Genomic DNA, 15,181 nt, shown 5'->3' on the forward strand with positions numbered 1-15,181 from the left:
GTTCTTAAAATGTTTAGTGACAAGAAAAAAAAACATCTGTCCATAATGGTTAGTTTGGGAAGTCAAAGTCAACCCTTATTACTTTTTTTGTTTTGGTCAAAAGTCAACTCTTATTACTATATAAGTTGATTACTGCGTTTATGTGTTGACTAATTGACGTTTATGGGTTGACTAACTAATTAATAATATTATATTCCTATTTTATGAATTCATACGTAATATATAAAAGATTTTGCCAAAAAAGAGTTTTATTATTATCATTATTATCATCTTACTTTTATAAACGTTGGTTAAATATGTTATTATAAAATATAAATAATATTACATAGACGATTTTATAATAGATAATTTTATCTATCTTATGAGAATATATCATCTTAAAAAATCTACGCTTGACAATATTTTACATTATTATGAGCTGTCTTGTAAAATCAACATCACCATATTCTTTGTATCTAACACTATACTAAAAGAAGAATATGAAGTATTTAGAGAGTGTCCACGTCCTCAAAATAATCATCCAATCACAGAGCACCAATGTGCCATATCACATTTCATTTTAGTCCACTAAAAATACCACCCGCCATGAATTCTTATATATTGTATTCGGCCCATGTTTTTCACAGTCCTTGGCCCAATTAATTAGGCTGACGGACTCCGCTACATCTTCTTCGGAGCAATCCATCCGTTTCTTCAACCTCTTCGTTTCTCTAGAGTAAAGTCGGCTTCCAATCACTCTTTCTCATTAAAATTGTTTCTTTACTTCTTTAATAGGAAGATCAATAGTTCCAAATCCTTTTGTTTGTCACCTTATATAAACTCATCCTCCGAACAATAGCACCACTATCAGGAATGGCGATGAAATCGGTTGAATCAACGAGAAGTCTCCAGTGGCTCAATTGTTTTTTGCGACGTCTCTCCCTGCTTACTGGAATCAGAGGTGAGACCCCGTTTAATCTACTTCTGTGAGGCTAGAAACACGGCGAAAGGGCTTGCTTATTGGGTTACCATAACCTTCGTTTAGTTCTTCAATCATTTATCTCAAGGCTTCAATCCAATTTGGTCAAAAACACTCTCTGATGTCGAACATCCACCTTAATGCTGTTGTTTTTTTACTCGCTGGCGGCTCAAATCACGTATGTTTTTCTTTCTATCTGTAATCTGATAAGTTTCAAGATTTGCGATGAAACTTCTGTCCGAGCCGGGGAACATAACCTTTCTCTTTATTCTTTAATTGATCTAAAATGTTTAGTTAAGACCATAAGATGCTAACCTTTGTGTTCGAAACCGTAAATTTTATTGTCATGTGAAAGTCTAGAGATTGCATTTTAGGGCTCTTTGATAAGATCAAAATCCATTTGAATGGTGATTGATCCATAATGTTTAGTTAAGCTTTGTGTTAGAAACGGTAAAGTCTTAATTTTTATCTCGAAATGAATCAGGTGTGATCTGTTGGTAACACCTAATAGAAAAATTGAGAAAATAGCTTCAGGGTTTCTGGATCCTTTCCTTGCTCACTCGATGTAGACATCACACGATCAATTTAAATAAGGTGGCAACTCAATTATTCTCTTGCCCGAGGAATGTGACAGTGCATCTTGGTTAATTAAACTAATTGTTGAATGGCTTAATACATATTCAGTATATTTAAACGACATGTGGATTGAAATCAAGACTCCTTTTCTTCTTTGTTATAGCTAGGTTTGTTCTATTAGTGAGGAACTTGGATGTCCTAGCACGTGTTTACACTATGAAAACTGAGATAATGCAGATCAAGGAAGAATTTGGTATCCAAAACAACTGTGAAGTGGCAATAAGTGTTGTAAGTAGGCTTTTATTTTTATATACAATTTTTTCGGTGAGTTGACAGTTTTAACGTTGGATTGTATCAGTCGGCGGATGATGATCAACGACAAAAGGATCAAAGAGTACAGAAGGTATGTTTTAATGATGCCCACATTTCCTATATGCCAGTCATTAAGATGTTGTTTGCCTCTTGGCCCTTTGATCTTACAGACTTACAGTTTAACCAATATTTGAGAATGTGGATCAGATAGCAGGCTATTGTCCTCTACGATGTTACCCCTTCGCATGAAAGATATTTCTTTTCTATTTGCTTAAGAAAGTGAGTATTTAAGTAACTGATTGGTAATATGGAAACGTTTTTCAGAATTCAAGACATGAAAGTGATGGAGACAAGAAAGACAGTGTTGCAGAAAGAACAAAGAATGTTATTTGCACGTGCCTTGGCAGCCGGTTTCAAAGTTGCTGATATGCTGACTCTTATATCTTCCGCCAAATTATTTTGGAACCTCACATTTGATGTGAGGAAATTTAATATATTCAGATATTCTTTCATTGTTTTGATGTGCGAAAACAGACCTTTACAAGCAATCAATGGCTTACAAGAATTCAGAAGAGAAAGCGCCTCTCACTACGTGTGTTCTTTGGTAATGTGGTTCCGGAAATTTGCAATGCATTTTCTAGAGGGATTATCGAGCTCAGATCTGAATCAAAGGTATTTTGTTTACTTTCTTCTTCTTTTTTTTTTTGCTTTTGGTTTTCCTCAGACAATATTGTTGTCTATCGTTTACTTAATTGGTTTCTGAGATTTAGATTGGAAGAAAGGAATGGGATGAATCAGCGGTAGTTACGTTTTCAGCGTTCTGAACGCTTGCAAGTGGTTTTTCCCTCTTTTGAATCCTCTACTTGAAGTTTAACGAGTGAAAGATAAGGCCCAGTTGTTATTGTTAGGATAGATATGATTCTTATTTTTGTTGACATGTTTTTTTTCCGATAGTACTTCTAATTTGAAGATGCATCAGTGCAGGCTGTTTGACAATCAGGTGTATGGTGTTGTTCATGGACTTCTCATGGGTCATAGAGAGAATCTATGGCCGCAAGCTCAGAGCTTATTCATCAAAGTAAAGGAAATGGATGGTTCGAACGCTTCTTCCTTTGACCTCTGGCACTTTGTTCAGGTATATATCACACAGATATTGTAGAGGCCCAAGTTTTGGAACAAGGCGCCCAGGAGGTTGCGCATGAGGGAAGATCTAGACAAGTTTGAGAGAAATTGTGGTCCAATTCTTGCTTGAACGTACACCTTCCAAGCTCGGTTTAGAGCCCCACTACTATGTCTACTATGTTTTTTTTTTCATGCAATTTGAATGAAAACCAGTTCATAAAGAAATAGTTTTCAATTTGAAGAGTGGCAAAGAGGTTGAGACATTATTTTCAATACGAGAAGATGAAAACATATACAGTATAGCTATTCACACTAACAAGAGTTTGTTTTTAAGAATTTTGTTTAGAACACAGTTTGTTTTTAAGAATAAAATTTGCTTTTTTTTAACATGCTTTCTGGCATGCTCATTGCATAACTATATGTACTTGCATGGCATCACAACTCCCATATTATACTCCTAAGTTTTGAGTATAATATATGTTTCTGTAGTGCTTGAGAAGAGGTAGTGTTTCCAATCTACAGGGTGATGGTCCGGTTTATACAATTTAAAAATCAATTTCTGGGTGGTGTTTTTCAAAAAAAAAAAAATTCTTTGGATTAGTTTGGTCTATGTTTTATTTTCATAGCATTTTGTCATTTGATATTTTTATTCAATTTATTCTTTATCATAAAATAGTTTCGTTTTGTTAAAAATAACCAATTTAAATCATCTATTTTAATAAGAAATCATGCAAAACAATTTTATTTCTCTTAATTCCGTTGAAATTTGATCGGAAAACTATTCTTAGCCTTCAGGTAAAAAAAATCGTTTTTAATCTCCTTAATTAAAGAATTTTGGTTAGTGTATCAAATCAAAATTGTATAGCCGTAAATTAATCATACAGACAGAATTATTTATCATTTGAAATAAACAACGTAAAAACCCGTTTATATATATGTCAGTTTGTATTTTCTTTGTAGAGAGCGTAGAAATTGAAAAAGTAAAATCAATAATTCTAAAGATATAACAAAGTTTTAAATCAATTGTGGATTTAACAATTGTTTTATATGAAACAATACATTTTAGCTAAAATTTAAGAATATTGGCTACTCATCATTTTCAATTAGTTTTAATAATAAATAAACAACAAAGAGTGAGGGATTGATTGCTATTCTGTAGTTTTAGTTTTTTCTTACTTTAGAAAATAGACCTTGGATTTTTTTTCTTTGGTTTTAGTTGTTTTGCTATAAATTTATTTCCAAATCACGAAATAAACTCTATAGAAAAGTTGATTTAAAAAAAGGCTTTAGAAAGAAAATAGCTGTCCAAAACATATCTACCTTCATTACCAATTAACCCATGAGTTATTCATTTCGAAATTCGTTGGATAAAAAAAAAAAATGTGTGTATATTATATTTTTAGTAGATATAATATATATGTTTACACAAAAAAATACAAGTTAAAATTAATTATAAATTATAAGAAGAAACCCGGGCGTAGCCCGGGAAAGACCCTAGTCTTACTAAAGATCTTATGTAAGCTTTTCCCATTAATTTATATAATTCATCTTTCTCAAGACTCAAAATAATAATTTTTACTAGTTAATATATTATATAATAATATTTACTTGAACAGAAAATATAGTTCTTAATGTTTATTAACATGAAAAATTATAATTCTTACCATAATGGTTAATTTATGATGGTCAAAGTCAACTCTTATTACTATATAAGTTAACTGTTGACTTTTTTTTATGAATTCATATGTAATAGATACAATCAACTCCATTGTTTTATCTTGGCTAGTAAATAAAAACTCTTTTTAGCCAAAATCTTCTATGAGAAAATGAACATTTAAATCCTCAACTATTTGAAATCAACAAGTTTAATACTGAAGTATTGCTCTCACGATTTTAGTATAAAGCTATAAATGTTAACTAATAAAGTTTTTAAAAAAATATATGGTAAAAAATGTTTAGAAAATTAAAATATGACTGTAGATATCAATTAAAATATGACTGTAGAGATATTGATTTCTAGGACAAAAGAATAATGAATTACAAAGTTACAGTAAATCTACAATAGATAAATTCACAATTTACATTCTACAACTAAAAATCATTCCAGTCACAATCAATATTTATTTTATTCAATAAATATTTTAATTAAGTTAATAACGTATAGATCATAAAATTAAATGCTGACAAAGCATGTAATTGACCATAAATTGACATAAATACGATCGTTCTAACGTTCTGACTTACTGCACTGACGTGATTCGATTATTTACCCATAACGTTTTCCTAAAAAATCCATTCCCATTAAAAAATTTAAGTTGGTCAATATCATAGTTGCTTGCCTTATCGCATACCAAAACCAGTAGTGTTTTAATGTTCGTTAGAAAGACTACTAGACATGTTTTGACTGAGTAGAAGCCTATTCTTTCAGTAATAATCGGAAAGAAAGTGTATTTCATTGTCAATTTCATAATACAAGGAACATTAAATCACAAATACACAGTCATATCATCATCTCCGATGTATTACTCCAAAATGAAATTGAGTTTTACTTCATTTTTTACTCCAAAAAATACTTTTTTATTTAGTTAATAACTGTTAGTAGTACCTTCAACTTATAAAAATTTAACAATTAATCCAACTATTTTATGTTTACAAAATTTCCATAATAATATATTTCATTTAAATTAAATATTTATCATTAAAAATACAACTAGAGATTATCTTCCAAATTCAATTTGTGCAGTTTTTATCAGATGCAATTTTCTAATTCAAAAATATTTATATGCATTAAAAGAACATAAAGAAAAAACTAAGTTTTGTTTTGTAATTTGAATTATGTATTGGATCCCATTGTTTGTGCATATATCAAGTTCAACAAGTACAAATGTTATCAATCAAAATTTTGACCCACAAAATTAAAAAACTCATCTATTCCATTTGAATAATACTTCACCGATTTTGGTAGTTTCGAAAACAATTTACCAAATTATTAAATTACTTATATTATATTATATTATATTATATTATATTATATTTATTTTATATTATTTATTCTTAGTTTTGAATTTTATGAGTTTATGCATATTTAATGTAAACTATTTAATAATCTTTTGCGGAGTATTATATTTTTCATGTTATTATATTATTTTAAGTATGAAATAAAAACATTAAAGATTAAAAGGACCATTTCATAAATAGAAAAAGTTCAATTCTAAAATAGAGTAATGAGTAAGATTACTATTACTTCATTTTGGAGTTAAATATAAAGTGGGGTTGAAAAAGATTTTACTCTAAAATTGAGTTTGGTGTCGAAAATGGAGTAGGATTGGAGATGTGATAAAGCCACAAAAATAGCTTTTTATTTATTTATAAGTTGGAAACCTTAATTATTCACTCCAATTAGCATAAACAAACCAACCGATACTTATCCAAACCGAACAAACACCAAACCGGTTTAGTTCTCCATGGCCGCGTTTTCAAAGGACCAGCTCCAAATGTCGTGACGCTCAACGCCACGTCCCGTACCAGCATAACCAACGTAACTGTTCTGAAGAAGAACATCGTTAAGCTCTCTCGGACCTTGGAACAAAGGTCTCTTAGGTTTCTTCATGTTCTCAGGCGCGAGCGTAACCCTAACACTATTGTCTCTGTTTCTAAACTCAACCCAAGCCGTGAACCTCTCTCCACTGCTCAGATCCACATCTCTAAAAGACCAAACCTTCGTTCTCCCGACTCTTTTCTGAACCCAGTAGCCAGCGTTCGCAGCGACAGTACGACAGTCGAAGTCATGGAGTTGATGTTGAGTCCCACATGGTTACCACTAATGTCTTGAGCACTTGCAACTTTGAGAAGAGAACCAAAATGTATAGGCATATGATATTAGTATTTCTTGTGTTAACCAAATAATTGTGTTCAGTTTGGTATTTCTTGGTTTTTGTTCAATAAACCGAACCAAAACGTTCATGTGTTTCTTTCTTTCAGAGTCAAAGGGTTCTTCAATAAATACATACATTGAACATTTTCGTTGAATACAATGGTTAAGAATAAGGTCAAGAGCAGCTCTATTAGGGGGATTATTAATTAGTCAGTAATGAAATAATAATCAAGTCAACAAAGCTTAAATTGAAAGATTCTTGGGCATGAAGGCAAGACAAGGAAAACTAATATACACATAATACTCATTCCGTTTCAAAAAGATGTATTTTCTATAGAAAAAATTTGTTTCAAAAAGATACATATTTTATATTTCTAATGTAATTTTTGTCAACTTATAATGAGAAATTGTGAAGTTCAAAAACATTAATTGCATTTTTTAAGTCTTATTAGTTTAAAAAGGAGTATGAAATATAAAATTACAAAAAACTATGCATTTTTAAGTAAGTTTTGATATGTTCTATTAAAAAAAGTGAAAACTTTAAAACATGTACTATTTTGAAACGGATGGAGTATGATTTATTAGAGGATAAGGGGCCATAAACCGACTACATCACACACCATACAAGAGAGACATGAGCTCACGTCAACTTTTTATTCATATTACATTTTGATTAAAAGGAGTAAAACGAGAAATGGCTTGTATTTTAGGAGCTTTTTAATGAGTTAACAGCAAGTGCAGTTGACGCAACTGCAGGTAGATCCACACTTGCATTGGCACCCGTTCTCTTCTGCACCAACGTCCATGAACATGGCTTCCTTGTAGCTGCAAAAAGAAAATCAAAATCATCATCAACATAACCATCACCATAAGTCCATAAGCGTATAACCATCATCTATAATTACCTCTCCTGAGTCTCGATGATGTCCAAGATGTAGCTGGTTCCCTTCTTCCTGCAGTTATATAAAGAGAAAGCATAGGTCAATCACAATCTCTAGATCATAGTATAAGAAAACAGAAGAACACACAGGTTTTAGTCTCTTGGGCATAAGAAGACGTTCAGATTCATCAACAAATATTGAAAGTTTTTGTTTTTTTTGCAGAGTGGTTAAACAGAAAGAGAGGATACTTACACGCACTGGGTCTTGTCAGCACAGTCGCAGCTTCCGCACTTGTCCGACATGATTTGTTTTTTTCTCCCTTAACTGAAGTTGTTTGAGTTCTTGTGTGTATTTTGAGTTGCTTGTTCTGCTTTGTATACTTCAATTGTTATGTAATTTATAGATGGATAGAGAGTGGAGAATTTCTGCAAGTTTATGTGACAACCGAATATTTTTGGGTTACGGAGAAGGGAAGCCTTTCTTTGCCAACCTCTCGTGTCCATTTCACTCTTTTCCCACTATATATATATTCCATTATTCCTCCATTTCTTTTTTGGTAAAATCGCATTTTAAACCATAAAAGTGTAAAAAAGTACCACTTTAAATCTTAGTTCTCAAAAATTCACGCTTCAAACCATCAAACCAATTATACTAACACATTAAACCTTGAAACTAACTTGTTTTTCAATAGATATGATGTGTCAGTTTTTTTTAAAGCTGATTTATTATGGCATTACAATTATGAGAAAGATTACATAGACGATATGACAACCGACAATACTACGTCTTATGAAGATCCACGTCTGACTGAATTTACTTGCACCATGTTGAAGATGGGTTTCCTGTATTCTGCAATAAATTGCATAGTCTGGGATTCGAACCCCAGACCTGGGTGTAAAAGCCTTTACACCTTAACCATTAGACTACGGTGCTTCCACATGTATCAGTTTTTTTAATTAATAAATAAAAAACAATTAAAATAATAAAAAATCAAAATTAATTTAAAAAATCAGAAATAAATGCAAAAAATAAATAAAAACTCAAAAAATTAAAAAATCTAAATAAATGAATAAAATTTCAAATTTATTAAGAAATTAAAATAAAATATAAATGAATAAAATATAAATTTATTATTAAATTAAAAGAAATTAAAAATAATTTTTAAAAACTAAAAGTTAATAAATTAAAAATAATTTGAAAAAAAAAATCAAAACATAAAAAAATCCCTAAATTTAACATATGCAAGTGAAAGTTTTCGAAATATTTTTCATATGTGACGATTTTCCAATATACGAACAATAACTATTTCTGATATATGGCCTTTGATGTTGATGCATTTTGAAATATCATCCTTCAAACTCATCACCATCAAAGATGATATATCAGAAATCACCACCAACTATTATGATTTCAGTCATAACTCACGATTTGAAGTGTTTTTTTAGAGCATATCTGAAACATATTCTTCTTGATCCATTGCATAAAGTTTTTGTTTTACATATCTTATATCAAGAGCTATGCCATTCTATGGCTAACAATTCCATACCAACTCCCACTAACCCATAACTCTATTTCTTACTTAACTTCTTTCTTACACACCACTACAATACTATTTCAGACACTTGACAGCTTCTCTAAACCACACTAGTTACCTTTCTTCTTCTTCTGATTTGGTTTGATTACAAATTGACATTACTCAACATGCTCTCATGAGTTTAACCTGACCTTTTGGAGATTAATGATAAGGCACATAATCATGTGATGAGAGAGATCACCACTGATCAGCTTATTTACAGAGTACATTGTCATATATGTAAAAAGGAAATAAGAGCTGGGAATGCAAGATCAAGAAATGCCCATTTGTGACACACAGTATATGTGTAGAGCTGGGGAAATCATCAAGACATCCGTGCCATTGGAACCACCTTTTGTCATCCACGTCACTTGCGCCATCAAAGGTAAGCTTTTTCTTGGGATGTTGGGGCCAAAAGTCGTTGGAACCTGGAGAGAACGTTGCTCGAGAGGTACGTAAGCATTGGTTGGTCCAAGTTAGGCTCCCGAAGAAATATCAGTTTCCTTGTCATGAAAAGATTTTTGAGAAAGGTGTGTCGTGTACGGAGTGTGAAACGATTTATCATCTTGGGTGTATTGGCATGCATGCAATGTTCCAGGGTCAGGATGGTAGGCAGTCATCCTTGATTTGCTATGATTGTGTTAAATAGAAGAGTTCTCATCCGTTGGATTTAGCCAATACTTTTTTTTATCTTGCATCCTACGGCTATAAAATTCATAGCCTTGATCGTAGTACCACAAAGGTACAAACCGTTTATTTGGGCTTTAAATTATATTTCGAGGTTGTAACGCGAATTTGGGTTGATCTTCTTGTAAGAGCCCATTGGGCGTCGTTATCAATGAAAACATTATCGAAAAAAAAAATTAGTTTTCCTTTTTAAAAAAAAATTAATTAGGATTAGGATTAAGATTATGATTAAATAGGGCTAGAAGAGAGAAGCGTTCCTGTCGATGTCTTCTTTTCTTCTTCTCTAAGTTGGTGGCAAAATCAATTCTTAGTGGAGATCGTTCAATGAAGCCTGAGATCGTTTATACAACTCTAACGCCAAACAAGGTTAATGATCATATTGAATTTGCATCTATCAATCTTAAGTTTACTAGACCGTAAATCTGTTTAACTGTGCATCCCAAAATTCACTGCTTTACCTAATTCACATCATGAAGGATCGTTTCTCAGCTGTTTTTATTGTGATCACTAAAAACTTTTTTTTTTTTTGTGCACAACAATTTCATTAAATTTAAAGGTGGTTACACTCCATAAAGGATATATTGTTCCAGAAACGGACATCATAAAAACTAAGAGACAACCACATTGATGCTACAACATAGAAGAGAATACATCTGGATAGGATTAGAGGAAATACACAGCAGTATACCAATTCCTGTGAGGTGAATAGGGAGGCAAGGCCACAAGCATCTGAGAACATGTTCAGAGATCTAGAACCACTGTCTGAAGCTGTAGACAAAACACAAGCAGCCACCACATCTTCAACTAAAGAAATCCAGTCCTCGAGACTTCGATATATTGAGATTTGGAGGATAGCAGATTTGGAATCAACTTTCTTTAAACCCAAAACCATTGAATGGTCAATAAACGCTCGCAAGGCTAAAGCCAATGAGCTTTTCAAGACTCGCTCCATAAAGGAGGAGAGTAGTACCGGTTTGGACACCGGAAACGGTTCACCTCTCATATAGAGGGAAAGTGGAGGCGTGAAGATCTCTTCCAAAAGAGATGATGGTAGTAGTGATCTCTCCCGAAGGGAGGAAAGTAAAATTTGGCTCTCCCAAAAGGAGGTCAATGAAGGAACAATATTCTTTTTACCGAAGGAAGAACCAGAACACCAAACGCAAGCTAATGATTCCCGATCATAGAGCGAATCAAATAATAAGCCAAGGCCCACTAAGAAAATTTCAATGCAAAAGCCCATAACACAAAGATAATAGTAAATGAAGCCCACTAGGCCCATTAGGGTTACCATGGAGTTGTCTGGGAATAAGCCGTCGCCGGGAAGAACATGGAGGGAGACGGTGGAGCAGCTCTGAGACAAGTCTGAGGAGATCCGTAAAACTGAAGCGCTCGATTCCAGAAGATGACTGTCCCAGCCTTGTATGAATCTTCTTATCACTGGTATATGGGTCAGAGAAATCGTAACAGAGGAGTCTGATTCGAGAGCTGCTACTGCATAGGAACAACGACAATGGGTGGTAGATATGGTGGAAGATCTTCGGGAGTTTCCCGAGAAAATATCAGATCCGGTGGTATAAAGCCGACGTACTGAAGAGGCACGAGCCTCCATGGCAGACGACCACCTCAAGGCCGGAAAAGAGAGATAGCAGCGACCAGTCCGCTTCAGACGTAGAAACACATGTAGATCTGACTGGCGCTCTAAAACCAGAGTAAACACAAAAAGAAGAGAAACAATTGTGCGAGAAAACAAAGTGGGAAGCAAAAAGAAAGAGAGGAAATGAGAAGAACAAAGGGAAAGGAGACAGGAGGCGACGCCGGCGAGCATATGCTCCACCGGCGTCGGAAGATGATAGAACGTTAGGTCTTCGATAACCGTGTCAGGGAGAAAAAGATTTTTATATGGTCATACTAGACGGTAGATTGTGATCACTAAAAACTCTAACTGACTATTCTAGTGTTCAGTTTACATTAAGTTGTACTTAATTGTTGTTTGTTTATTGATGTGCATTGCAAGCTGATGAGTTTTTTTTTTTTTTACTTATACTTGGACCACATTCAGCTGCTTAAATAATTGAACAAAACTCTCTAAGGCTTTGCTAATCAATTGGATATTATCTTGTAGGGCACAACTCCAGGTGCAATGCAAAACGGTGGTGTTCTTGATAACAATAATGTTGATAATAAGAACAAAGGGAAAGCTATACAATTGGGATCCCTTTCTGAAGATGATCATCAATTAGAGGTAAGTGTTTTGATTTTATCCATGTTATTCATTAGCGTGATAACTCCTTTCCCAGCTAAAAATGACATTATTTGTTATCATTAGGAATCTGCTAGTGAGGGTTATGACACAACTCACAACGATGAGTCTGATCCTGGATCCTCTCCACAATCAGACAGTTTACTAGACCCAGACGCTTTGATCTACGAAGACGATTCTGATCAATATGGCTATGAGATGGAGTTGGAGGAGGAAGAGGAGGAAGAGGCTGATGAGTACGTCTCCAAGTATCAAGCCCTTTTTGATGCTAAGGAAAAGGAGCTCCCAGCTGGTGTGGAGGTAACAATGGATTGGCTGCCAAATTCTAAATCAAGTGGAAGCAACAAGTCTTCACGTGAAGAACACGGTATTAAACCAGAAGCTACCGGCAGCGCCAAGAAACCAAAAAAATTACCACACAACTCTAAAGGAGTCATACCGAACTCTGCTTACGCTTTGCCACAGATATATCTTGACCCTCACGCTCCAGTTCCAGCTCCAGCTGTTCCGGCTCCAGCTTCTTCTACTGTATTGCTTCCCACACAAAACAAGCCAAAAGGTATTTATAATGCTCGGCCTGGCGTGCAAGAGGTTATTTCAGATTCAAATACTTGCAGAGTGAAGAGAAATATGGACGATTATCTTGGCAAGTTTGTGTTTTTCAAAAGATTTGACATCGTTGAAGATTTGGTAGACCACCAGTATGCTTCCAGAGGAACATCTTCAAAGAAGGTTGCAACCAGATGAACAATAAGTTAAACCATTATTCTTGTGAATGTTTGTTTAAATGATAGATTCTTTGTTCATACTTTCAGCATTCAAAGGAATGGGCTAAAAGAATCCAAGAAGAGTGGAGGACTCTTGAGAATGATTTGCCAGGTTAGTGTAATTAATATTACATACACCGCTTAATATATTAGCAACTTACTTACTTACATTCTCTTTGTTTGTTGCAACAGAGATGATATTTGTCAGAGCTTATGAGTCTAGGATGGATCTTTTGAGGGCTGTGATTATTGGAGCTGATGGAACTCCTTACCATGACGGTCTCTTCTTTTTCGATATCTTCTTTCCAGATACATACCCTTCTGTACCACCGGTAAGTCTTTTGGACTGTCTCAAAAGTGTGTTTTTTGTTGTCTCATTGTGAAGTTCCTTTTCTTTTTGGTTTTGTAAAGGTTGTTCATTACCACTCTGGTGGGCTAAGAATCAACCCAAATCTCTACAACAGTGGGAAAGTGTGTCTGAGTCTTCTCGGCACTTGGAGTGGTGCCGCGAGTCAGATGTGGATCCCCACCAAATCTACAATGTTACAGGTTCTTGTCTCTATCCAAGGCCTAATCTTGAACCAAAAACCTTACTTCAACGAACCTGGCCACGAGAGAATGGCGGGTTCTCCATCCGGGGAGAGCCTATCTAAAGCTTACAGCGAAAACACTTTCTTACTTTCTTTAAAGACTATGGTTTACAACATGAGGAGACCACCCAAGGTAACAAAATAAAAACCTAAAACTCATCCATTTACACTGTTTCTTGTGTCACAAGACTTGAGGCTGATTCTTGTGGTGGGTTTTGAATTTCACAGTATTTTGAAGACTTCTCGTATGGGCATTTCTTCAGCTGTGCTCACGATGTGTTGAAGGCGTGTAATGCTTATAGAAACGGAGCTCCAGTGGCATCTTTGGTGAGGGGGAATTAAGGTTAAAGAGGGGGAAGAGAGTAATGAGAGATGTTCTGAGAAGTTTAGGACAGATGTGGCTACCTTTGTGGACACAATTTTGTTGAAGGAGTTCATTCTTCTAGGCGTCCTTGGTCTCGAACCGGAAGAAGAAGACAAACCCTCAGAGACTAAGGTTGCAGAGAGCAGCAGAAGTAAAAGACCAAAGAGAGGCGGAGTTTCTTCATATTGAGCTCCATTGCTTCTTTTATTCTTCTTAAGAACCAGAACATAGTACTTGATTCATACCTTTTTTATTAGCATGGATTCTTTTTTTCTTTTTTTCTTTCTTATATATAACATCTTTTTTTTTTAACACTCTTTCTTATGCATAACATGACTTTTATTGGTAGGGATACTACATCCAAAAGATGACAAAGCAATGTCTTTTCTGATTTTTACCAGAAACAATATTTTAGGAAAGAAGACGGCAGATCTTGAAAATGGTTTTCTGAGAGATCCCCCAAAGACTTAGATTGTAGTGTGTGTTGTAATCTTTAGCCAATCAGGTTGTGCAGTTGCTGGAGAGTGAATGTTTATAGTCTTCGAATATTGAGAGTGAAAAGATCATCAGTGTAAAGGTCATAGTAACATGACAGAAGATGGGATACTTTCAAGAACTTTGGATTGTTTAATGATCATAAATCAAACATACCAATTCAATTTATACTGAGAGTTGAAAAGAGCAGATTATGTATCTTGAAATCATAGCAATATCTGCACAACAAACACTGTCACAGATTGACCAAACTCATACAAATGAAAAAAGTCTAATTATTTTCAGGAAGAAGACTTCTTCAAGTCATGAAATACAATACTGGAAAGACTTATGTGAAACTCGAAAAGGAAACAAACATCAACAAGTTCAAAAGTAGTTGCTGGTGTAGAAATTCTTGAGAAATTAGACTTTCCTTGATCCTTGCTTCTGGTATTCTGCACAAGCCTTTCACCAACCACGTATTGACCGATGATGTGGTAATTTTCCTTGGGTGTCCATGGCTCCAAGTGATCACAAGATGTTAGCATGTTAGGAATTAATATACACCTTAAAAAGGTTAAAATATGACTTTTAAGAGTATGAGTATTGAAATGACAAAGAAAATATGTTTTTTACATTCTTCATGCTTCTTTTTGCAAGTTTGATCCAACTTTTTGGTGTTGGAAAGTTTATCAAATAAATTTCTTGAAAACCCAAGAGTCACTTACTTGGCAGGAAACCAA

The 15,181-nt window shown here is 34.1% G+C and overlaps 2 protein-coding genes and 1 pseudogene across 10 annotated transcripts; 2 read left to right on the forward strand and 1 right to left on the reverse strand.

The window, feature by feature from the left end:
• The first annotated feature begins 441 nt into the window (after positions 1–441).
• On the forward strand, positions 442–3,355 carry LOC106385801. 9 transcript variants are annotated; one of them, XM_022699538.2, is made up of 7 exons: positions 455–940; positions 1,698–1,822; positions 1,893–1,937; positions 2,171–2,264; positions 2,381–2,518; positions 2,617–2,683; positions 2,831–3,355. In XM_022699538.2, the coding sequence occupies exons 1-5, from the start codon at positions 853–855 to the stop codon at positions 2,452–2,454; spliced, it is 426 nt and encodes a 141-aa protein (XP_022555259.1). In that variant the 5' UTR covers positions 455–852; the 3' UTR covers positions 2,455–2,518; positions 2,617–2,683; positions 2,831–3,355. The 9 variants fall into 9 exon arrangements, 5 of the variants coding, with proteins under 5 accessions (XP_048609059.1, XP_022555261.1, XP_022555259.1 ...); XM_022699540.2 differs by lacking the exon at positions 2,617–2,683 and having other exon boundaries at positions 452–940; XM_048753102.1 differs by having other exon boundaries at positions 442–940; positions 2,017–2,518; positions 2,617–3,355.
• Positions 3,356–7,397: 4,042 nt separating this feature from the next.
• Positions 7,398–8,224, reverse strand: LOC106385799 (metallothionein-like protein 3). Its single transcript, XM_013825697.3, has 3 exons — positions 7,976–8,224; positions 7,748–7,795; positions 7,398–7,667 (listed from the first exon to the last, which is right to left on the reverse strand). Exons 1-3 carry the CDS (start codon positions 8,023–8,025, stop codon positions 7,568–7,570), a joined length of 198 nt encoding a protein of 65 aa, XP_013681151.1. The 5' UTR covers positions 8,026–8,224; the 3' UTR covers positions 7,398–7,567.
• Positions 8,225–8,743: 519 nt separating this feature from the next.
• On the forward strand, positions 8,744–14,274 carry LOC106389183 (annotated as a pseudogene).
• Positions 14,275–15,181: the final 907 nt, after the last annotated feature.

This window comes from Brassica napus, chromosome C3 (genome assembly GCF_020379485.1).
Source record: "Brassica napus cultivar Da-Ae chromosome C3, Da-Ae, whole genome shotgun sequence".
In the NCBI taxonomy this organism is placed as follows: domain Eukaryota; kingdom Viridiplantae; phylum Streptophyta; class Magnoliopsida; order Brassicales; family Brassicaceae; genus Brassica; species Brassica napus.

Bases quoted from the DNA above. Each gene is read 5' to 3' on its own strand.
- LOC106385801 (XM_013825700.3), top strand. From the start codon at position 1,900: ATGATGATCAACGACAAAAGGATCAAAGAGTACAGAAG. The intron at 1,938-2,170 runs GTATGTTTTAAT...AACGTTTTTCAG, and splicing joins AGGATCAAAGAGTACAGAAG to AATTCAAGACATGAAAGTGA. The intron at 2,519-2,830 runs GTATTTTGTTTA...GCATCAGTGCAG, and splicing joins AGCTCAGATCTGAATCAAAG to GCTGTTTGACAATCAGGTGT.
- LOC106385799 (XM_013825697.3), bottom strand. From the start codon at position 8,025: ATGTCGGACAAGTGCGGAAGCTGCGACTGTGCTGACAAGACCCAGTGC. The intron at 7,796-7,975 runs GTAAGTATCCTC...ATATAACTGCAG, and splicing joins GCTGACAAGACCCAGTGCGT to GAAGAAGGGAACCAGCTACA. The intron at 7,668-7,747 runs GTAATTATAGAT...TTCTTTTTGCAG, and splicing joins ATCATCGAGACTCAGGAGAG to CTACAAGGAAGCCATGTTCA.